The sequence below is a fragment of the Onychomys torridus genome, chromosome 9 (assembly GCF_903995425.1).
Source record: "Onychomys torridus chromosome 9, mOncTor1.1, whole genome shotgun sequence".
Taxonomy (NCBI): domain Eukaryota; kingdom Metazoa; phylum Chordata; class Mammalia; order Rodentia; family Cricetidae; genus Onychomys; species Onychomys torridus.
The window spans coordinates 41,992,845-42,018,585 of NC_050451.1; the positions used below are offsets into that span (position 1 = coordinate 41,992,845).

The window sequence follows — 25,741 nt, forward strand, 5'->3', positions numbered from 1 at the left end:
GAATAAAAAGAATACCAATATAAAAAATAAACGATGTTTTCTCCTCTTCTGTGTTTTTTTTTTTTTTTTTAAAGAGTTTACAGCTTGAATATTTCTTTGGTCAATCTCTTGAGCCCACCGGGTGGCAGTGTTTTCTTAGGGATCCTGAGTCAAGTGCTCAAGTGGTAGAGGTGGGGGGAAGAGGGAGGGCAGGAAGAGGAGGAGGGGGTAGAGAAAGGGTTCTAGGAAAGGCTTGGTGCTGCTGAGGTGGTGAAGAGTCACTTTTCTGATTGCTAACAAAGCTGCTTTTCATGTTTCCGTAAGCAGGACATGTGGAAACTTTTGAATGTGACTCTATGAGTTTAGCACTGAGAATCTGAATCCTCAGTGAAGAGGGAGGAAGAGAGGATGGAATCCTTGATTGTTTCTGTGGTGGTGCTGTGGCTTCAGTTAAACTGTAAGTCTGGGAATTCCTGTGGGATACATGTGTGATATGTAAAGTTGTTGCTCAATAAAGCTAATGGTAGAAACACATACATTATAAATCTCTAGTTAGGGAGTGAGAGGCTTATAAAAAGCTATTCTGGGGTGTCTGCATCCATATGCATGCAGTCCTTTTTGTCTGATATTTGTCTTTGCACAGGGGTGAGCAGCCAGCAGAAGGTGCAACAGAACCCAGAATCCCTCAGTGTTCCAGAAGGAGCCATAGTCTCTCTCAACTGCACTTACAGTGATCAAAATTCTCAGTACTTTTGGTGGTACAGACAAGAACCTGGGAAAAGCCCCAAGGCACTGATGTCCATCTTCTCCAATGGTGAAAAGAAAGAAGGCAGATTCACAGCTTACCTCCACAAAGCCAGCTTGCATGTTTCCCTGCACATCAGAGACTCCCAGCCCAGTGACTCAGCTGTCTACTTCTGTGCAGTGAGCACACAGTGCTCCCCAGGCACCTGCAGCCTGCACCCAAACCTACTGGGTCTCTCATGGCTTTAGATAGAGCACAAATCTCAGGCTACAGAAATTCTGTTTCTATTCTATAGGCAATATGAATTAAAAGCAAGAGTAGAGAGGGCTTGATTGATTGGGAACGTATTTTGACATTTTGAAAATAACCAGTCCTAAAGGGAAAGACACACTATTGGTTTGGCTGAAATAGTGTTTCTCTTCTCTTCTGTTCTCTTCTCTTCTGTTCTGTTCTGTTCTCTTCTCTTCTCTTCTCTTCTCTTCTCCTCTCTTCTCTCCTCTCCTCTCCTCTCCTCTCCTCTCCTCTCCTCTCCTCTCCTCTCCTCTTCTCTTCTGTTTTCTTCTCTACTCTTGTCTTCTCTTATGTTGATACTTTTACAAGAATGTACACACTCTTCATATGACTATCTTGGCGTGTTGGACAACATGCCCATGGCAAATGAGACTCACTCACCTCATGTCATGTAATAAAGACCATCGTCACTTCTACAGCAATGTGACTTGGTTGCTTTTTAGAAATATTTCCATTGAAAAGTTTTTATTTTCTGATTTTGACAAACTTGTTTACAAAGTAGCACTTTTTTCTATGGCAGTTTCATACATACCCTTCCCCAAGCTAATTTACTGTGCCATCTCCTTAGTTCCCAGTCCTAGTGACACCTTCTTGCTTTCAGTATCTCTGCTTCCACTTCCATATTGTATGTTCTATTATCTTCACTCACTTCTGTCTTAATGCCTCTTTTTTCCCTTTTCCTAGCTTCCTGGCATTGGCACACAGTCATAGTCCCATGAATACATACAGATAAAAATTACAAACTAATGTTTGCACATGTTTGTCTCTCTGAGGATGGAATAACTTACTTAGTATAGAATTTTCCAACTGCATCCATTTTCATGCAAATCCTATCATTTCACTTTTCTTTATTGATGAATAATATTCATATATATGTATATATTCTTGACATTTTGGTGGGCGTGTGTAGATGTTGTCTATTAGTCCTGGGATTGGAGGACCTGAAAGAATGGGATGGACTACAGTCTAATACTGTAGACAATCTTACTTCAGTTTTATTTTTACTTTTATACACAAATGTAACAAAGAAAACCATGATCCAAGGAAGGTTGTTTGAGTTCATAAAAACATAATAAAAAATGTAAGCAAATGCCAGTAAGCACATACTAAATATTGACAGAGGAGCCCTTTCTCAGAACTGTCTCAGGACAGACCAATTTAAAAAAAATTTACTATTAAGAAATTTTTTATTCATTTTACATACCAACCACAGATTCCCCTTGCCTTCCTCCTCCTGACACCTGGCCTTCTCCCCAATACACCCCCCATTTCCATTGCCCTCCAAGGCAAGGTGTCCCATGGGGAGTCAGCAGGTCAATTGAGGCAGGTCCAGGCCCCTCCCCTCGGCACCAAGGTGACCAGCCACAGGCACTTGGCTCCAAAAAGCCCACTCATGCACCAGGGATAGAATCAGATCCCACTGCCTGGGGGTCCCCTAAACAGTTAAAGCTAAACAACTGTTTTGCCTATCCATAGGGAGTCCAGTACCATGGCCGCTCCACAGCTATCTGTCTACAATTCATGCATTTCCACTAGTTTGGCTGGCCATCTCTGTACATTTTCCTACCTTAGACTACTAGCAATAGTAGAGAGGGTGTCTGAACTTGCCTACTCTGGTAATCAGATTAGTGAATATCCTAACTGTCATCATAGAGCCTTCATCCAGTAACTGATGGAGGCAGATGTAGAGATCCACGGCCGGACACCAGGCCAAGGTCCAGGAGTCCAGTTGATGAGAGAGAGGAAGGAATCTATGCGCAAGGGACATTGAGATCAGGACAGACCAATTTAAACACAATTCCCTGGCACATACATATCTGGGAAAGCATGAAAGCAAGGCAGAAGCCATATCCAGGTTCAGGGTACATTGACCAGATTGGGGTTCCGTAGCTGTGATCTGGCATCCAAGTCATAGCTATAGGATTAAACATGTCTTATGAATTGAATGTAAGTGTTTAACCCAGGAGGCACTTAATCATGTCCACGAACAGTCCTGGGAACAAAACACACCTGAGGTCAAAGGCCCTCTGCCTTTTCTCCTGCAGCCTCTCTCACAGTTCCTCAAGACTCTGTTCACCATGCGTCATTCTTTTGACTGTGTTCCAAAGATATTTATAAAATCTCCACCAAATTTTCATTATCCATTCTTTTGTTGATGAACAGCTAGGCTGGCTTCATTTTCTAGAAGTTTTGAGTAGAGCAGTAACAAACATTGTTGAGCAGTTATCTCTGTGTAGTGTGTGTAGTCCTTCAGATATATATATCCAAGAATTGCAAAGCTGGACCCGACAATCCTTCCTCTTTTAGATTTCTGAGGAATCTTCACATTGATTCCCGTGGTTGTCACATCAGTTTGTGCTTCTGCCCTGGAGAATGAAGCTCGCTGTTCCCAGCATCTTCACCAGCATTTGTGGTCATGTGATCACTTTATGATTGCTATTCTGGATGCGGTGAGATGAGTATCACATGAGTTGAACTTCCACTTCACTGATGACTAAGAGTATTCAAGGCTTCATTTATTGGCTATCTGCAGTTTTTTCTTTTGAGAACTCTCTGTTCAGCTCTATGCCCATTTTTGGTTGATTGCTTTTATTGTCTAGTGGGTCAATCCTCTGTCAGAGGACTAACTCACAAGATTTTCTCTCATTTGCAGTTGTCTCTTTGCTCAGTTAACTGTCTCATTCATTGCTTTCCTGTATGTATTTTCATTAATTCATTTATTTTTGAGACAGGATTTTATTTTGGAGCCTAGGCTGACCTAAAATTCGTGATGTTCTGTTTCACCATACTGAGATCTGGGATTACAGGCCTGTGCCACCATAAATATCTCCATTTACTACTTTTTTTTGTTTTTGTTTTTTGAGACAGGGTTTCTCTGTGTAGCTTTGTGCCTTTCCTGGAACTCATTTGGTAACCCAGGCTGGCGTCGAACTCACAGAGATCCGCTTGGCTCTGCCTCCTGACTGCTGGGATTAAAGGCATGAGCTACCACCGCTCAGCTTCAATTGACTACTTTTTAGGTTGAAGTGCTGAAATGGTCTCCTCATTTAGCATATTCACCCTGGTCCTCACTGGAGCTTTATCACAAGTTCATTCACTGGTTATGATTTTTATTATGCATCAATACATGAAAATGTTTGATACATGAACAGAGATCCTTTAGAGTTAGTAAGGATTGTTCCTTTTCTTTAGTCTCTCAAGACATGTGGATATCATATTTGGAATGCACTAACAAAACACAACTGAAACAGTTGTCAAAATTGTCTTGAGAATATCATAAATTTGAAACTAACTAGTTTAAAATATAGAGAGATGGCTCAGCAGTTAGAGCACCAACCGATGTTTTAGGACCTGGGTTCAATTCCTAGTCTTTCCATTTCCCGTCACACCAGGATTAAAAGAGAGAGAGAGAGAGAGAGAGAGAGAGAGAGAGAGAGAGACAAACTTTATAGTTATGTAACTATGTTTTAGTTATAGCTCTAATTGTATTGCTTTTCTCAGCTCCAACCACACACCTACATTAAAGAACTTCATGTATGATGAGCTAAAGGAAGGATCACAGTGTGAGTGTGAGAACTGGATGAAACAGCAAATACCACAAAACTTGTATGGTCAGAGAGATCAAAGAGAGGGTTTATGTTTTTTTTTATATATAATAAGTTCTGAGTAAGGCTCTATTCCTGTCTGAATCTTGATTTATGTGTACTGAGTGACTCCGCTTTTCTTCCTCCCTCCCTCCATCCCTCCCTTCGTTAAGTTCTTTGTTGGTGTAGATGAAAACTTAACGTGTTCTAGACACTATTGGGTTTTGTCCTGGAGAACAAAGACCTGCATAGATCAGCCTCAAAGACACATCGACAGGCTTTAGATATACTTATGTGAGTAAATGTGAAGACACTGAAGATCTTATTACCACCCCCTTCTCTGGTCCTTGGGCACAGTGGATTTTACCTGGCTTGAGTGTCAAGTCCAGGAAAGATGTCTGATGTAATTAGTTCCTGTAACAGATTGAGTTACACCTATGAAATAGGCTTAAAACTTTCACTTTTGTAAAGCTGAATTGTGGTCTGTATGTTAGAACACCATTTGTGTAGTCTGTGGTTTCAGAAAAACCAAGATAGGAGGGATAAGATATTTCATTTGGGTTTGTTGACAGACACATTTACTGAAAGGATGGAGCATAGTCAGGATTGTCTACACATTCTCCATGTTTACAAGCGGAGACTCTGAACAAATATTTCCAAACCATGGAAGAAAAATGTGAAACAAAACATTCATAAGTATATACCCACAAGACATTGTAGTTTACTCTAGGAGATAAATAAAAGGGAAGGGATAGTCATTCATTTTTAATTTTTAAAATTTTTTGTACATTGGTGTTTTGCCTGCATGTATGCCTGTGTAAGGGTTTCACGTTCCTTGGACCTGAGGTTACAGACAGCTGTGAGCTAACATGTGGGTTATGGGAATTGAACACAAGTCTTCTGGAAGAGCAGCCAGTGTTCTTACTTGCTGGGCAATCTCTCCAACCTCATGAGAAAATCATTCTTAATTAAGGACATGGCGACTGGTGAGTTTCCAGTGCTCCAGTGGATGCCCCTATCGTGGACTAGTGGTAACACTAACTAGATTTAGTAGGTTAAAAAAAATGTTTAGAGAGGAGCTTGTTCGGGAGCATATATATGTAACTATATATATGGATTAGATGCGGGAAACTGGGGATAAATATGATATATCATTGTGCATATGTATGGCATTTTTAATAGTAAAGAAGAATTGAAAAGGCATTGAGGAAGAATATACAGTGCTCTAGGATAAAAAAATTAAAAAAAATTTTCTCAGCATTTTACTGTATAATTCGTGGCTTTATGACATTTTGGCAGAATACAGGATAAGGTTCCAATCTGAGTATTGGTTCTGTTATTATAGGTCTATGGTACTTTGAATGAGAATGTTCTTCATATTCTCATTATTGAACACTTTTTTCCACAGTTGATAGCATTGTTTGAGGGAACATTCAGGAGGTGTACCATTTCTGAGGTAGTTAGTCCCTGGGCTGAGCTTTGAGACTTGTAGCCTCACCCCCTTTTAGTTCCCTCTCTCTGCATCATGCTGTGGGGAAAGATGTGATCACTCAGCTTCCTGCTCCAGCTACTACTTGCTGACATGTCTTCCATCTATGAAAAGATAGAAAGAAAAACTATTATCTACACTTACAAATTGGTGACATTATGTTGGTCTTGGTTTAAATTTAAGAAGGTAGGAGGAGATAACAGGGTATCCCTCTTACATCACTGTTGTCTCTATGCTCCCCACCAGTTTCTTCATGAATGAGGCTGTCTGGCACTGTGGGCATTTGGACGTGCACATGAATGAGCAGGCTTTGTACTATGCTGAAAGAGCAGAAACTGGCAATCCAGTTGCTTCTCTCCTTGCCTGAATCCAATGTCAATTTAAATGGATTTCAATGATGTTCTTGTTCCTCTCTATCACTACATGATCTAGGCCTTCACTTCTGCATTCTTCTCAGCATACTTATCTGGATGATCCCACTAGAATGACGATAAGCTTTGCTTTGAGCATTTAATAACCATTGTAGTCCAATGTACCAAATCCTTTCACAAAATCGTCAGAAGATGTAAAAGCCACTTGGTCAGACCTGTCACTGTAATGACCCACTTTCTTGGCACCAATGTCTATATTTTCTGTTGCTGAGACAAAATACCCTGACAAGAAGCAACGTGGACAGAGAGGATCTCTCATAACTTACATTTCCAGCTTATAGACCACCACAGGTGGGAAGTCAAGGCAGCTAGCACCAAAACAGACTAGGGATGTAGAGTGTAGAGAACTAAATGTGAGGTTGCTTATGACTCAGTGTCCTTTGTCTACAGTTGAAGGTCCCTGATGAGGGAATGTTGCTATCCACTTCCAGGCAGGGTCTTCATACATCAATTATGTCAACAAAATATATTCTTCAGACATGCCCACAGGCCAGCTTAAACTAAACAACTCCTAATTGAGACTCTTCTCAGGTGAGTGTGTTCCTGGCTTTTTAATTTCCTCCTTTGTAGTCCCATCTTCTGTCACATTGACAGATACTTGTGTCTTTACCAATTTAGCACATACAATGTATATTTTCATCTTATAATAACCAGTCTTCGGTTAGATGTCTGTATACATGAAGTTGCTTCAGTACTGTATATTCCCCTCTGTATCATGCTGTTCTTTTTTCTTTCCATAGGGTTGTTCTTTGAAACTATATTTGTTATTTCTCCATTTATATTTTTCCCTTTCCCAATCTTCTGTCATAAGAATCACTCAGTGGCTGCTTACCAATACTGCACAAGAGCGATACACAATGTAGTTATTTTAGAGTTCCTCAAGAGAGCTGATAAATTACAATTCACAAATTACTAAGAAAAGCAAAGCAATCACACCATATGAGAGCATGATTCCCCTCTGACCTCAGGGACCATCCTTTCCCTTCATCCTTGTCCCTTCTGCTAGAAAAACATGCTAGTGAATAAAGAGGAAAACATGCTACATGCGAATAAAGAGAGGATTCTTAAACAGCTGTAGGGACTCTGGATCACTAGCTAGCCAAACAGCAATATCTGTGCTAATCAGTAGAAGCTGATACAAGGGAGCAGTAGGCCCTATGTGTGCTAATGTATACCCAGGAGACTTATTATTACATTTGGAACCTTTTTATAACTTTTTTTGAGATTATAGTACAATTATATCACTTCTTCCTTCCCTTCCCTCTCTTCACACCCTCCCACGTTACCTCCCTTTTGCTCTCTTTCAAATTCATTGCCTTTTGAAAATAAAGGTGTGTGTTTGTATGTACATGTGTATGTATATATATTCCTAAATACAACTTTCTCACTTTATAAAATGTTACTTGTATGTATATTTTCAGGGTTGACTATTTGGTATTGAATAATCAACTGTTGCCCTATCCTCTGGGGAATACTATTTTTCTGACTTCAGCAATCTTAGTTGCCTGTAGGTTGTGTTTTTTGTTTTTTGTTTTTCTCTGTGTGTGTGTGTGTGTGTGTGTGTGTGTGTGTGTGTGTGTGTAGGGAAAAAGTGTGGTCTTTGTCCATTCATTTAGCATGTCTATCATTGTTGTCCTTGGTAAGGTTTTGTCTAGACAGTGATGTTTTACTAAAAGGTATGCATTCAATATATCACTTTCTATGAATAAATACTGTAAATAGACTAGTATGAATTTTTGATCATTTCAATATTCTTGCCCATTAATATAAATCTACAGCAAAACTATTGGCAGCCTAACCCTCAAATCAAGAAAATGGAGACAGAGTTTGAGTATGAGTGATAAAAAATTGGATAAAAATAACATTAGAGGAATTTATCCTTGATGCAATGTTTTTTTTTTATTTTGATAGTTCATGTTCTCATGCATTTTATATTCACCAATAAAATCATAAAAGCTATCAATGATTCATACCAATTTTTCCCATTATTTCCATAAAAGTGAGAGTGGAAATAAACTGTACCTGCCTTCCTCAGAGTCTGACAATCTGCATGTGGGCATTTCTCCTGTTCCTGGGATCACACAACCCTCAGTTTATGCTCTTCCCTGATCCTGTTTGTTTTATTCAGATCCCTGTATTTTAGTCTTCTTCATTAGAGAGTAAAGAAGTATCCCCTCCCCTTTCATGTGTTCTTAGTATTCATTTTCAGTGAAACTTTAGTCAATGCTTATGGATTTCTTTTTAACTAAATTATAAAAAATCTAATAAATAGCACAAGATAAGAAGTATGGGCTTATTTAGAGGTTTAATCTCCATGATGTATCACTTTCAAAGTGGTTCATCTTTAACCCCCACTCCATATAGACTGTCATGTCTTCTGACCATCTTGCATTTCCTCCACCAGGAATTAAAGAAGTGAAGAGGGTTTCTTTTGTGTGAGTTGTGGAGTTATGGCCTGAAGTCACCTTTGCTGATGGTCTTGGTCCATTAGGTGGCACTGCAGGCTTCCTGGAAATGACTTTCTGAAGTGCCTGAAGGGTTGGACAGTTAAAGAGACCAGAGAACATGTGAGACTTTTAGTCAAAGAGAGCAAAGGTTATTCCTGGTCCTTAGCTTCGCTATTCTGTGGAGCTATAAAACTAGAGGAGCCTGAAAATCCACTGTGAGGATGATTTCTTGAGCAGAGATAAGGAAATAGAATTTTACTGGGCAATGTGAAGTGTGAAATTCAATAGAAAATATCTAACTCCATGACTTGAAGTTTTAATATTTTATGATGAAAATCCCCAGAGTTCACTGATCCAGGATTATTCCTATATCTGTAATCGCCAAAGTTTTCATTGTCTTCACTCAGGATAGCAGGAACAAACATAATTAGTTGAGAGGAGAGAAAGTAATGAGGCACAAAATAGAAGACGAAAATAAATACAGAGACCAGCACTGCACTTGACCATCAATGTGTGGGTCTGCAGGGTTCAGGGAAGGGATTGGGGAAGGACAGAGGTGGAAAATGAATCAGGGTGAACGTTGTGTTCATAACCTGCTTGTTTACACAAATGAAAGTTTCATTGGAAACATTTTCTTTGCAGATGGTGATCTGCTGATTTCAACAAAGTGTATTTATTCTCCAGCACAAATTGCACTCCTTTAAAGAGTTTTTTAAATAAGACTTTTCATACAGCTGATCTCTCAAATTCTGTCAAATTATGGCGTATAAGAAATGGCTTACTCTCTCTATCCTTCTATGCACTGTGATGTTTGGAGACCTTACGTGATCATCCCTTCCTTCTCTCAAATGTCTCCTACTTTAACTGTTACAAACAAACAAACAAACAAACAAACAAACAAACAAACAAACAGGACAACCCAACCAACACTCTTCAGTTTCAACCTGTAGGTGGCATGACTTCCTGCTTCCCTGCAGGGTTTTCATCCACAGCTAGAGAGCAGTTATTGTGAGGCCTCACTGGGCTGCTGTGGGTGGGGATTTCTATCAAGATGAAAGAGCTCAGGTTTTATTGGTGCTCAGTGGGTGAGGGAGAGCCTGCTGCTTGTTGGAACTAAGCTAGACACTGTCTGGAGCTGGGTGAAGGCGCCTCAGCAGTTTGACAGGATCCATGGAGAGGATCCTGGGAGCTGTGCTGGGGCTGCTGTGGGTGCAGGTTTGCTGTGAGTTGTGGCTCTCCCAGATGGGATAGGGGTGCTCCAGAGCTGCCAGAGGGAGGGCAGAACACAGGTGATCCAAAGCTCCTCATGGCTGCCTCCCGAGATATCTGTCAGGGTGGAAACTAAGGAAGGATTGCCTGTCATATGGTTTGTGTTCCTTTCTCTGAGCAGGGGTGAGAGGGATGCAGGTGGAACAGAGTCCTCCAGCCCTGAGTCTTCCGGAGGGAGCCGGCTCTGCTCTGAGATGCAATTTTTCTAAAACCATGACAAATGTGCAGTGGTTCCGACAGAATCCCAGGGGCAGCCTCCTCAGGCTCTTCTTCATGGCTCCAGGAACAAAGGAGAATGGGAGGTTAAAGTCAACATTCGATTCCAAGGAGCGCTACAGCACCCTGTACATCAGAGATGCCCAGCTGTTGGACTCAGGCACCTACCTCTGTGCTGCTGATGCACAGTGCTCCAGGCAAGTGTGCAGCCTGGCTCCAAACTGCAGCTGGGTGTGCAGCTACCGCCCTGCCACAGGGAGACTCAACAGGAGGCTTTGCACAGCTGTAGGGTTTCAAATTTATGCTGCATCTCTGTCATCTCTGCTAACACTAGAGAGTTCAGGATTGCTGTTTCACATCATTATACCCTCTCCTTACAGATACCCATTTTCAGAAAGAAATTCTCATGAGGAATACTGGGACAACTGACAAAGATGACAAGGTTCACAGTACTGTCAGGCAGATCCATTGCACAGTGTTCACTGTTCTTAAATTATTGTTCTACAAAAGCATCAAACAGGCATGCTGTTCAGGGGACAGGAAAGCAATGACCCAGTGATTCCGTCAATTGCAGATCTTTCAGTTATCAGAAGAATGGAACTCTTATTAGTTTTTTGGAGAATTTCATACAATGCACTTTGATCATATTCAGTTCTCCACCAGTTCCTACCAGTTCCCCCCCTCGTCCTTACTTTCCAGCTTTTCTTCCTTTGTTTGTTTCTGAAAAAACCAAAACTTTCAAGTACTGTGTGTGCTGTCCTAACCTCTTGGATATGTGGCCTTCCCTGGAGTGTGGTTGACCTAATGGGGCCATACCCTTAAAGAAAACAGATTCTCCCTCTCTTAGTAGCCATCACAGGCCAACATGCCCTTAGTTAGGGGTGGGACTCTCTGCCCATGCCCCTACACTGGAATTTTGTGTAGCCTGAGCTTATGTAGGTTTTTGTGTGTGCTATTCCAGCTGTTTTGAGTTCAAATAAATTAATTTTCCTCATAATTGAAGACTTAATGATAAAATGCATCGATAATGATTCTCAATTACATGCAAATTACATTCGTTTAAATGAAAATTGCCCCCATGGGCTCATATATTTGCATGCTTTGTCCTCTGTTGATGAACTGTTTGGAAAGCATTAGGAGGTGTGGTCTTGTTGGAGGAGGCGTATCTCTGAAAGCGTTCTTTGAGGTTAATAAGCTCACACCTGGCCCAGTGTCTCTTTCTCTGCCTGCTGCCTACTGATAAGGATGGAAAAATTCTCAGCTACTTTTCCAGTACTATGCCAGCCTGCTGCCTTGCTCCCAGCCATAATGGTAATGGACTAACACTCTGAGACTTTAAGCAAGTCCTGAATTAAATTTATTTTATAAGTTGCTTGGTCATGTTGTTTCTTTACACCAAAAAAACAGTAACTAAGACACAAGTAATGTAGCCATTTTTACTTTATCAGATTTCCACAACTTACAAAAAATGTCTGAGAAAGTAATATTTCATTAAAAGATAAGTTTATGTTTGCACTAAAAGAAGACTTACACAAAACTCATTTGTATTAGTAATTAAATCATTTTAGAAACAGTGTTCCACTACAATCATCAAACCTAGATTCAATAAAGTCCATGTCTTCAACTGTTCATCAGATGTGTGCTGCTATTGCACAGTACACAAGATAGCTGTAAGAGCTCAAGTGTCAGCTTTGTCATTTCCCTCATTCAGAAACTGTCACATGTTCTTTTTGCAGTTTTGCATTTCTGAGGAGCACCTGACATCATCTAACTATACACCTTGAAAAGGAAGTTGCTAAAAGAATAACACTGTAAACACTAGTGAGTGAAATTGTACAAGGTCAGGCAAAAAAGTCACAGGATATCATGCACCATTGCACCCAAACTGAAGAAACACTAACAGAGCAATGTCAGTATATTTTATGACAATTTTTATTATTTTTGAACTGTTTATATAATGTATATGGATTACATTCTTTCCTGTCTCTCTAGTCCTCCCTTATCTCCCTTCTTGCCTAACTCAATCAATGTTCTCTAAAATAATCCTCAAAAACAAACAAACAAACAAACAAAACCCCAAAAAACCAAGAAGACAAAACAACGTCCCTCCAAAAACAAAATCCCACTACAACATAACAATAACAATAACAACAAAAGATTCACACAAGCATGTTTGTGTTGGTCAACTACTCCTGAACTTGAGGTCTGCCCTGGTATGTGATTAAAGTACCTATTGCCACTCCACTGGAGAAAACTGATTTTCCCTCTCACAGCAGGTATCAGTGGCAAAAGGTTTCTGGGTTAGGGATGGAAGTTCGTGTCTGCTTCCCCATCTCTGTGCTGACATTTTGTATGGCTTGGACTTGTTCAGGTTTTCTGTACACTGTTACAATCTCTTTTAGGGTGTATTTGCATCAGCAATGTCTATCAGAGAATATTATTCAGAGACAAGTAGATGTAGTGTAGTGAATTCAGAGTGGTTATGGTAGTGCTGGCCTGTAATCTCAGCATTTGGAAAGCTGAAGCAGAAGAATCATAAGTTAGAGGCCAGCCTAGATTTATCTTAATTCAGTGAGATGTTGTGTGTCAAGTCCTCCAAAAGTAAGTGAAAGCCAAGGGGTGATGCAGAAATGGTTCTGTTGCATCCTAACTTGACACTATCTGAATGTATTCTAACCTTGGACCAGCCTTTCTGCAATGCTGTCTGTAGGGCACGTGCTGTACATGCATCGGTTGTCATAGGCACCCAACTGCAGCAGGCTTTCTTTGCCTGCCAGCCGGCAAATCATGATAAGGAGACATTATTAAATATGAATTCTTGGCCTTAGCTTAGGCTTGCTCTAGGTAGTTTTATTTTTAACTTAAATTAACCCATTTTCATTAATTTATGTACTACCCCAAGGCCTGTTTACCTCTTGTATGTACTGTCCATCTTGCTATCCTGCTTCCTCCATCTGGCTTGCTGGCCAGCCCATCCTGGATGGCTCTCCCTCTACTATTTCTCTGTGCTTTTCTCCCCAGAGCCTCGATTCCTCCTCCTACTTATTCTCTTTGCCAGCCAGCCCCACCTATCTCTCTCCAGCCTACCTATTGGCCATTCAGCTTTTTATTAGATCAATCAGGTATTTTAAGTAGGCAAGGTGAAACAGCAACACATCTTTACATAATTAAACAAATGCAGCACAAGCAGATGTAACACATCTTCACATCATTAACAAAGGCAGAAGAAACAAATGTACACACCTTCACATAGTTAAAGTAATGCTCCATAGCATAAATAAATGTAACACATCTTTACATAGTTAAAATAATATTTCACAACATCTGTGTGCATAAGGATAAGCATTTAGAATGTAGTTAGGGATTATACTGGCTGAGGAAAATGGCGGTGGGAAGTTCTCATTTTGAGTTCCTCCTATCCAGCCATGGGCGGTTGGTGAAGTTGACAGTACCAGGGATGAATTCCCTCCCATTGAGTTACCTATGGGTCTAATTCAGCGGTTGTTGGTTACCTCCAAGACAGAAGAGACACTATTGATGATCTGGATGGTGGTCATTGTTGTGGCTCTTAGGTATTACAGCTGGATAGGACTATTGACTGCCTTTTTCCTTGGATGGTTTCAGAATATCTCTGGAAACTATGAGAGTCCTCAGGAAATAGACTCCTAGGTCAGTTGTAGCTCATTTTTTTCCAAGTCCTATGTCCAAAGTGTGTAATATCTTTAGGAATAGGGACTTATCTTCAAATCTGTGAGTCAACTAAAGACACTAGCAATAGTCTATGTTGTTTAGGGAGACCTGTCGTGTGCTGTCCTGACCGAACACTTGAGATGAGGTTTTTCCTGCCAGGTGTTATGCTAAACAGTCTATGGTTGTAGGGGAACTTTATCACCCTAAGTAGAATAACATCATTTTGATTTTATATATATATATATATATATATATATATATATATATATATATATATATATATATATTAGAAAATAATGTGATTGCCTGTACCTTTTTCAAACACCCTGAGTGTTATTTATCCCTCCTCTCTCCTCTCTCCCTGCTGCATTGATCTCTGTCCTCACTCTCCATTTAAAGCCCCTTCACTTTCCATCTCCCACTTCCTAGAAACTGTGTCCTGCTATTGCTCTTTGTAGAGCTTCTTTTTCCCACACCCTCTTAGTCCCTGTTTACTGTCCTGGGGTTCATCTAGGACATTCCCACTGGAGAACATTTCTATAGCACTGGTGGGTTTGGTGGGTGTGCGGGTTGTGTTGCCTTTCATAATGCTTGTGTGTTTGTGAAATGGTGTAGACATTTAGACTTCTTTCACTGTGTCTGAAATTGTAGCATGCCTCTGCTGAGTAGAATTTGGTTTCTGTTTTTGCTGTTTCACAGATCAAGTTGGTTTGAAATCAGATTTGAAGAGTTGGTAGGTCAGCCCTTCAAATAGAGATGCCCAATATTGATGGGAGGGATGACAGTGATTCTAATTCAGTGGTTTTCAAGAAAGGGTGTTGATATGACTCAGGTCTATGTCCGTGTGCTGGCACAAAAGGTGTTCAAGACTAGCTTTGCCTGGGAAGGTGGGAATGACACACAGAGGTTCTAGGGAACTTTCCACTTTAGGTTGGTATGAGGCTTCAGGTCCCAAAGTAGCCTTCCTGGGAGTCTGGGGAGGTTGTGAGTGGATGGAGATCTGGGGCTCTCAACTGGATGGGCTGGTGCACATGAGGTGTAACCATGGGCAATGCTGGGACTGTGAAGACTGAGTGGGATATTGGAGATCTTGATCACTCACCTAGTTAGACTGGTTCACAGGCCATGTAACACAGCTAGGTCCGACAACCTGGTCCTCACATCGGTGAGCAGGGAGTTAGTGCTCTCACCTGGTTGAGCAGTAGCACGGTCTGTGTGAGCACAGGTAGGTTGGAGGATGCAGGATGACAGAGGTGGGCAGAATCTTTCCTAGAGTAAGATAAAAAACAAACTAGATTTCTGCAGTGAGAAATCTGACCACAGGGTGGCAGGGCACCTTGGCTGATACACAGAAAAGTGGTCTTAGTGATTTTTAAATGAACAGGCTTTTTCTTATTGGCTGGGCAAATAACTCGGCGTGTATGATTGTTATAACAAGAAAAGGCCAAGTGGAACTTACTAGATGTCTGACTGACTAGAGACTGAGCATCTACAACTGATCTGAGTTGGAAGCACAATGAGGACAGCTGTTCATGCTTTATTCATTTTCCTCTGGCTGCAGATGGACTGTGAGTTGAGGACTGTGAGATGACTGGCTATGTTAGTGGTACACACACACACACACACACACACACACACACACACACACACACTCATATCCCACGGAGCTATGTGATGTCTGTGGATGTTCAGAAGAGTGGCTTCATTTATGTTTTCTCTATTTACTATAGGAAAAAGATAAGGAAGCATAATGACCTGACAATCTTTCTCCTTTCTCTTCATCTTTCTCCACAGGGGAGAGAAGAGGCGAGCAGGTGGAACAGCATCCTTTCACCCTGAGTGTCCAGGAGGGAGACAGCGCTGTCATCAACTGCACTTACACAGACAGTGCCTCAGTCTCAGTCTACTTCCCTTGGTATAAGCAAGAGCCTGGGAAGCATCCTCAGCTCATCATTGATATCCGTTCAAATATGGAAAGAAAGCAGAACCAAAGACTCACCCATCTACTGGATAAGAAACACAAACACCTTTCCCTGCTCATCACAGCCACTCAGGCTGCAGATTCAGCCATCTACTTCTGTGCAGCAGATACACACTGCTCCCCAGACACCTGCAGCCTGTCTTCAAACCTGCCACCAGGGCTGGAGTGCCACCCTTTTTGCTATGTCATACATTCTAGGACAACATTTGCCACATTGTTTCAGAGTAGACACTAACATACAGATATTAAAAGTACATATGATAAGGTCCAAAATGACCCCGAAAATTTAGATTATATTCTTGATTGATCTTACTGGTTACTTGAAAATTCATATTTATTGTATATGTTAAGCATGTATTGTTCACTATGATATCTTGGTTTAAGTAAACAATGGAAAATGAATAGTTTGGTGAGTAGGCACACAGAGAAACATCTGAAGTTAAGGGTCAACTTTCATCTCCTTTCTGTGTGAGCTGATTCTAGCATGTCTATGTGTATGGCAATCCAAAAGCTCTGTATATCAGATTCTTAGAGGAGTTGGTGATATTCTGTTTCAAAACCATGCTGTGGCCCCACTGTGCTTAGTGATCAACATGACAAGCAAGGCATTCCTGCTGCTGCAATAGCGACCTGACCATTTGTAGGGGTAACCAAATACTTTCTCCTGGGATTGAGGCCTGCTTTGTAGGAGGGTGTACATATGCAGTATGTCAATGTGTGCAAAAGTCTAAGGCTGTGAAATTGTAAACATAAAAGAAGAATGAAGAAAGAAATTGCTGTTTTAATAACGATTATATATCTTATATAGGAAAACAGTGTGAACAACACATTCGGAAGCAAGTACCAAAGTTGTAAGTGAGGAAAATCCAAGTGGGCTCAACATTTATTACCTTGAACTGCAAAAGACAAAGGTTCTGAAACAAAGACTGTCTTTTACAGATTATATTTCTAAGTTAAAAACAACAAGAATTAGGAAACAGATGTGGACAAAGGTGAGAAAGAATGGCTTTGTGAGATGACAAATTCTGTCAGTGAGGAAATATGAGTAATACCAAATTATAGAACACAGGAGCTTCTACAGAAACATGGTAGTCATGAAAGCAAGACTCATGAGTGGAAGCTTTAACACTTGAAGGAAGAAGCTTTTCTGAAGACACTTATGTGAGCTGCTTGGAATGCCCTCATCAGGTCTGCAAGGAAGATTCACAAATGTCTCCCCAAACCCAAATGATAGTCAGCTTTGTGTTTCCTAAAGCATGCACCGCTGGTCACAATGACATTTACAGAAATGAGTTAGGAAAATGGTCATAGCCCACATTTGATATAGAGCATGGCACAGCATGTGGATCCTGCATGCCAGTCCCAACTGCTTCCTTTGTTGTGGTAGTCCAGTATGGTAATCTTCAAACATTGTTTCAAGACACCAACGACCTTCTAAGTAAATGGGCAACATAGACCCTTTATTTCAAATTTCTAGAGGGTAAAAAGAGCAGATTTTAGTGATTACACATTCCCCAGGCCAGTTTGTAATCACTTCATTTCACAATACCTGTAAGAAAATTTAAAGATTTATTTATGATATTTTATGCTTATGGGTGTTTTGCCTGCATTTGTGTTTAGGTACCATGTGTGTGCCTGGTGCCCATGTTGGTCAGAAGAGAGAGTCAGTTTCTCCAGAACTGGAGGTACAGATGGTTGAGACCGCTATGTGTGTTCTGAGAATCAAACCTAGGGATTCTGTCAGAGCAATAAGTGCTTCCAAGTGCTGAACCATCACTTTAGGCTCATATAATATCTTAATACAAATTCATATAAGTGAACATGAACTGGTAAAATCTACTTCTTGCCTTTAATTTATCCCATGGTAAAAACCAAAACAGAGAACCCATCAGTAGTTCTACTGTAAAACTTTCATGTCAGGTTGAATCCTAAAAATGACAACATTGAATATATTAATAATCATTGCTTATATCCTGTATATTGATAATGGCCACTTGACTTCTGACATGTGTCTTGCAAATGATGTTGAGGATGAGAGCACATTTCAGACTTCTGGGAGGTATGCAAGAGACCCTAGTTTAGTCTCTGTCCACCAGGGGGAGAAGTTTCTTTACACAAGATCATTATCTTTGTGAATTATAAGCTTCCTAGTTTCATCATTTGATATCATTTCATCATTTCTTCATGTGAAGAGTCAAGCACATTACTTGGGTGACACTAAAGATGAATATTTCCCCAGCTTTAGTGACTGTGGTGCTGCTGTTCATGCTTGGTAAGTGAAGTGACTTAGAATTTGCACTCTTTTATGCTGTCAGAAAAATATTTAATCATCTAAGAGGTTTGTCCTTAGTGTGACACAAGTATCCTTTTCTTCCTTCAGGGAGGACCCAGGGAGACTCAGTGACCCAGAAGCAAGGTCAAGTGACTCTCTCAGAAGACGACGTCCTATTTATAAACTGCACTTATTCAGATACAGGGTATCCGACTCTTTTCTGGTATGTCCAGTACCCTGGAGAAGGTCCAGAGCTGCTTTTGAAAGTCGCAACAGCCAACAACAAGGGAAGCAGCCGAGGGTTTGAAGCCACATATGATAAAGGATCCACCTCCTTCCACTTGCAGAAAGCCTCAGTCCAAGAGTCAGATTCAGCTGTGTACTATTGTGCTCTGAGTGACACAGTGTCACAAACTGCAGGGGGAGCTCAGCACAAACTCTGAGAAACAAAAGAAAGACTAACTTCTAATCACCTATTTTTTTTGGATGACTCTGTTGTCCATATAGTTTTGAAGTGTGCCCCAATATTTTCCTACTCTTTCTTTATTATGTATATTATGTATTTAACTATGATATTCTATGTGGAATTGTAAATGTAATTTTCAACAGTCTAATTAAATAAGAAACACAGAGCCAAATAAAGAGTTAAAAGCCCAGGAGGTCAGATCACTAGCGAATAGCCTTTAGCTTACCAGCTGCTGCTGTAATTCCCCTGAGAAAAGAGACCTACTTCCTGTGTGTCTGTATTTTTATTGACTTTCTGTTCTGCCTTTTCATTGGTTCTAAACCCAACCACATGACTTCTTCTTCACTCCCTGTCTATATAGACCTCCAGGTCTCTATGGTTGGTACTTGGATTAAAGGCGTGTGTCACCAAGCTGCCTGTGTCCTTGAACACACAGACTCTACTTGCCATGTGATCAGATTAGGGGCGTGTGCTACCACTGCCAGACTTCTGCTAAATAACATACAAATAAAATAACATTTCAGCACAAATAAAATATCGACATATGGAATATCTTTTATTTTTTTTATTAATTCAGTATTTATGTGTTTCTTGTATTTATATGAGTTTGTCTTTTCTTAATTTAGGGATGTTTTAATCTATAATCTCTTTGAAGGGCCATCCTATGCCATTGACTTGGGATTTTTTCAACTAAGCCAAGAATTTGAATACATCATTTTTTAAATGTTGTTGTTATTATTATCATTATATGTGTATGTGCATTTTAGCTGTATGTGTGACCCTATCTCACATATGTGTCTGGTATGAGAAGAGGCCAGAAGAGGAGTCAGATCCCCTAAAACTAGAGCTACAGCTGGTTGAGAGCCAGTATATGGGTGTTTAGAATTGAATCCAGATCCTCTGCAAGAGCAGTTGGTACACTTAACTATCAGGTCATCTCCCCAGCTTTAAAATGTGTCCTTTCTATGGTGTCCTACTCTTCTTGTGTTGGAATGTAGTTTTTATATTCTTTCCTTTTCTTTGAGCCCTGATATTCTATCTTCTATTCATCCATTCTACTTGCAAAGCTTTTCCCCGAGTTTTCTCATTGGCTTATTAAGCTTTAATTCCATGCTCATTTCAGCTTGACTTCTCATCAATATTTCTGTATCTCATTGAATTTCATTTTCAAATCCTGGATTATCTTCATCATTTCACTCAGCCTTATGATTTACTTTCTTGGGCATCACTCAAGCATTTATTTTACTCAAGATAATTATCTTTAAGCTCATGAAGCTGCTTGTGTCATTTTTAAAAATCCTTGAATTCTATAATGAAGTTTATTATTGTTCTTTTAAGTTCTATGTTCTGAGGTTCATCTAGGTAATTCTGGATTTGGGGGATGGGAGAAATACTGTCTTGACCTTTCTCATTGTTTATGTTTTGTGATTAGTCTTGGGCATGTAGACTTCTTTGACTGGTTGTGTTTTTTGTGATGATACAGTAGTAGGCTGAGCTGGTACACAGGATTTGTCACCTAGATGAAACTCAGAGGTTGGTCATGATACACATGGGACTCAGCAGTCTTGACTAGGTCCCTGGTTGTAGACATGGGGCAGGTCTGGGGGTTGGGGAGGGTACAGGAAGAGTCAGGAATACTCAATATGCTATGCTGGTGTGTAAGGACTGGGCTGGGCCTTGGAGGATGGATATCAATCGTAAGACTTTCCTAAAGAAGATTCTCCACCATGGCTCCAGTGAACAAGCTAGTAAGTGGAGAGGCCCCATTCTCCAGTTTCTGCTTGCTGTGCGGATCACAGATCTCTCTTCTTAGGTTGTATCATTGCAGAGTGTCAGGTTGTACACCTGTGGATCTCACTGAGACTTTTGTTTAAGACCCCATCAAGGGAAGTCTCCCCTCCCCTACTGTGCTGTCAGCAGCCAGCATTAGGATCCTTAGTTTCCTTTATGGTTTATAGTTTAGCAATTGGGATTTCATCTGGCTCTGTTGTTTACTTTGGGACTCCCACACTTCTGCATATTGCTCCCCTCACCTGGCAGCCGCACATGTGATGTTTTTGTTTCAGGTTCACAGTGATGCAGGAAAGTGCTGTGTGTCTCTAATAGCTCATCTTCCTGCTCTTCCTTGAGAACTATTAATCCAGTATTACACATTTTATTGGAGGTCTCTTACAGGGAGGTGTGTATCTTAAAAAAAAACTGTGCTTCAATTTTAGTTTCATGTTTCTTTTTGTATATTTCCCAAGGCCACTGTGCTGTTCTCTTCATTTTTGTCTCTTGTTCTTTAGGTTTTTTGAGACAAGGTCTCCCTGTATGTCTCAGGCAGGTCTTAAACTCACATTCTCTTGCTTCAGCCTCCCAAACCTGAATCCCTTCTGGGATTATAATCATGTGACACTCTGATTACCTCTTTCTTCTAGTTCCACATTTATTGAGAAATGAGTTTTGATATTATTGTCATGGACAATGCACTCTTGCAGAAATCAGTTTGAGTCTGAGCATCTTTCCCTCATTCTGTTCCCTTTGTACTTGTTGACTGCAAAGGAAGGGCATGATCAAACCATGTTTTGTGTATGCTGATCCATGGCTCTTGAATAGGAAAAGGTCTTCATTTACCAGTTTCTTCAAGGTCTCAAAGCCCATTGTGGGACAGAGTAGCAGGCACAGAGGACCTTGTGTTTACAGATATTACTAGAGGAACCTGGAGTGTGAAACACACAGGGTTGGTCCTTCCAAGGAAGAAATGCATTATCTTTTATCTGCCCAGAAGGCTGGGGGCATAGTGGATGAATAGCCTGGTGACCTGTGTGCTATCTGTGTGGCCTGAGACCTCAGAATCTCCCCCCACTCCACACCATTATTGTAAACTTGTTTTTCTTAGTCAATATATTGAACACATCTTTATGAAAAGTATCCCATGTACTATACACAGACTTTTGATGTTGTAATGTCCAATCTTTGTTTAGCTTACTTTCTTCATCAGGGAGATTTATGTATGCCTTTTTGATAACACAGGATTGAGTTAATCATCACCAATAATTCTTTAATGGAAATGTGCTGTGCTTGAATATGCCTAAAATAAACTACTAAGTATCAGACTACTGCAGAATGAACCAATACCTGCTACTTATGTGTGTTGAACCAAACTGCCTTCTTACCTCCCACAGATCTTTACTGGCCTTGGAGGTCTCATAGACCTCTGGAGGACAGCTGTTTCCTGACTTCTTCTGGACCCAGCTCAGCTCTGACATAGATGTTCCCCTGGTCCACAAGGCTTCATGACTATGTTAGAAATGGAGAGTGAGAGAAAGTGACAGTGTTAGGGAAGAAGAGAGAGAAGGAAGGAAGGGGAGGAATGGAGAGGGGGGTCTGTCAGAAAGAGGGAAGGTGACAGAAACCGGATCTAGAATTTTCATAGATCATTCTCTACACAAAAGGACTTTATTCAAGAAAGGAGGGTAAAAAATTAGAAAATGAACACATTTCCTGGGTTTTATTAGGAGTTTAGGTACTGAACACAGCTCCATCTCTTCTGGTCTATGCACGTTAAGTTCTGTTTAGACACAACTGTGCCCTTGGCACAAAATGGAATGAAGATTTCCAGGCCTTTCTAGGCTCTGGCGAGATAACCAGCCTGTCCAGGCCATCTGTAAGCCTTGAAGATGAATTTGTATGAGGGTATCTGGAGTAACAATAGTTAGAGCTATGCAGATTCTCATGCAGACATTTCACAAGCGATTTTTCAGTGCAGATGACTGCCTGTGTATGATACCTATGGAAGAAGATAACATATGTTGAGTGTGCACACACGTGTTCATCTCACTTCCCACCTGACTTGAAGCACGTGTCTCTTATAAGCACCCTCTGAGGACTTTGCAGTCTCAGTATTTCTTTGGTTGCTATCATGAGCCCACAAGGTGGCAGTGTTTTCTCAGGGCTCCAGAGCAAACTTCTCAAGTGGGAGAGAAGGGGGCAATAGGGAGGGGCAGGAAGAGGAGGAGGGGGTAGAGAAAGGGTTCTAGGAAAGGCTTGGTGCTGCTGAGGTGGTGAAGAGTCACTTTTCTGATTGCTAACAAAGCTGCTTTTCATGTTTCCTTAAGCAGGAGATGTGGAAACTGTTGAATGTGACTCTATGAGTTTAGCCTTGAGAATCTGAATCCTCAGTGAATAGGGAGGAAGAGAGGATGGAATCCTTGATTGTTTCTGTGGTGGTGCTGTGGCTTCAGTTAAACTGTAAGTCTGGGAATTCCTGTAGGATACATGTGTGATATGTAAAGTTGTTGCTCACTAAAGCTAATGGTAGAAACACATATGTTTTTAATCTCTTGTTAGGGAGTGAGAGGCCTATGAAAAGCCATATGCATCCTGTCCTGTTTGTCTGATATTTGTCTTTCTGCACAGGTGTGAGCAGCCAGCAGAAGGTGCAACAGAACCCGGAATCCCTCAGGGTCCCACAGGGAGCCATGGTCTCTCTCAACTGTACTTTCACTGATAGTGCTTCTCAGTCCTTCTGGTGGTACAGACAAGAACCTGGGAAAAGCCCCAAGGCACTGATGTCCATCTTCTCCAATGGGGAAAAGAAAGAAGGCAGATTCACAGCTTACCTCAACAAAGCCAGCCTGCACGTTTCCCTGCACATCAGAGACTCCCAGCCCAGTGACTCAGCTGTCTACTTCTGTGCAATGAGCACACAGTGCTCCCCAGGCACCTGCAGCCTGCACCCAAACCTACTGGGTGTGTCAAGGCTTTAGATAAAGCACAGATGATCTCAGGCTATGAAAATTCTGTTTCTGTTCTATAGGCAATTGGGAATTAAGAGCAAGAGTAGAGAGGGCTTGATTGATTGGGAAAGTATTTTGACATTTTGAAAATAACCAGTCCTAAAGGGAAAGACACACTATTGGTTTGGCTAAAATAGTTTTCCTCTTCTCTTCTCTTCTTCTCTTCTCTTCTCTTGTCTTCTCTTCTCTTCTCTTCTCTTCTCTTGTCTTCTCTTCTCGTCTCGTCTCGTCTCGTCTCGTCTCTTCTCTTCTCTTCTCTCCTCTTCTCTTCTCCTGTCCTCTCCTCTCATCTCTCTTCTCCTCTCCCCTCCCCTCCTCTCCTCTCCTCTCTTTCCTTTTCTCTCTTCTCTTCTATCCTCTCCTTTCCTCTGCTCTTCTCCTCTCTTCTCTTTTTTTACGTTGAAGGTTCTACAACAATGTACACACTCTTTATGTGAATATCTTGGCAAGTTGAATGACATTCTCATGGCAATGAGACTCACCTCATGCCATGTTATAAAGACCACCATCACCTCTACAGCAGTGTGACTTGGCTTCTTTTTAAAACCTTTCAATTAATAAAGTATTTGTTTTCTTCTTTTCAAAAACTTGCTTTCAAAGTAGACTTTTTTCTATGGCAGTTTCATACATACCCTTCCCCAAGCTAATTTCCTCTACCTTCTCCTTAGTCCCCAGTCCTACTGACACCTTCTTGCTCCCAGTATTCCCGCTTCCACTTCCATATCGTATGTTGTATTATCTTTACACACATCTGTCTTAATGCCTCCTTTTCCAGCTTCCTGGCATTTACACACAATCAGTCACAGGAATACATGCAGATGAAAATTAGAAGCTAAGGTTTGTCTCTCTGAGGCTGGAATAGTTATCACTTAGTATAGAATTTTCCAACTGCATCCATTTTCATGCAAATTCTATCATTTCATTTCCTTTGTGATGAATAATATTCACATATATGTGTATATTGTTGACTTTTTGTCAGGCCTGTGCAGATCTTGTCTGTTGGATCTAGGATTGGAGGACACAAAAGAGTGGGGTGGACTACAGTCTAATGCTGTAGACAACCTTATTTTAGTTTTGTTTTACTTTTATACACAAATGTAACAAAGAAAGCAATGATCCAAGGAAGGTTGTTTGAGTTCATAAAAACGTAATCAGAAAAAATGTTCGCAAAGGCCAAAAAGCACATACTAAATATTAACAGAGGAGCCCTTTCTCAGAACTTTCTCAGGACAGACCAATTTTTGTTTTAATTTTATTATTAGGAAATTTTCCATTTATTTTACATACCAACCACAGATCCATTTCTCCTGCCTCCTTCTGATCCCCAGCCTTCCCCCCAATCCACTACCCATTCACACCTCCTCCAAGGCAAGGTCTCCCATGAGGAGTTAGCAGTTGGCCTCATCACTAGGGATGTTGAGTTGTGGAGAACTGAATGTGAGGTTGCTTATTACTCAGTTTCCTTTGTCTACAGATGAAGGTCCCGGATGAGGGAATGCTGACATCCACTTCCAGGCAGGGTCTTCACACATCAATTATGTCAACAAAAAATACTCTTCAGACATGCCCACAGGCCAACTTAATCTAAACAACTCCTAATTGAGACTCTTCTCAGGTGAGTGTGCTCTTGGCTTTTTAATTTCTTCCTTTGTAGTCCCATCTTCTGTCACATTGACAGATACTCGTGTCTTTACTACTTTAGAATATACAATGTATATGTTCATGTTATAATTACCAGTCTTCAGTTAGATGTCTGTACACATGAAGTTGCTTCAGTACTGTATATTCCTCTCTGTATCATGCTGTTCTTTTTTCTTTCCACAGGGTTGTTCTTTGAAACTATATTTGTTATTTTTCCATTTATATGTTTCCCTTTCCCAATCTTCTGTCATAAGAATCAATGGCTACTTACTAATACTGCTCAAGAGCTACATACAATATAGTAATTTTAGAGTTCATCAAGATAGCTGAAAAATTACAGCTACAATTCAGAAATTATTAATAAACAAAGCTATCACACCATATGAGAGCATTATTCCTTTCTGACCTCTTGGACTGTCCTTTTGCTTCATCCTTGTCTCTTCTGCTATAAAAACATGG

The 25,741-nt window shown here is 40.7% G+C and overlaps 3 gene segments (V, D, J or C); all 3 read left to right on the plus strand.

Moving 5' to 3' along the window:
* The first annotated feature begins 10,136 nt into the window (after positions 1–10,136).
* LOC118590718 lies at positions 10,137–10,880 on the plus strand. The segment is given in 2 exon segments: positions 10,137–10,188; positions 10,357–10,880. Coding segments are annotated over 2 exon segments (576 nt in total).
* A 4,777-nt stretch (positions 10,881–15,657) lies between these two features.
* On the plus strand, positions 15,658–16,357 carry LOC118590719. The segment is given in 2 exon segments: positions 15,658–15,709; positions 15,936–16,357. Coding segments are annotated over 2 exon segments (474 nt in total).
* Positions 16,358–18,345: 1,988 nt separating this feature from the next.
* Positions 18,346–18,837, plus strand: LOC118590720. The segment is given in 2 exon segments: positions 18,346–18,394; positions 18,503–18,837. Coding segments are annotated over 2 exon segments (384 nt in total).
* Positions 18,838–25,741: the final 6,904 nt, after the last annotated feature.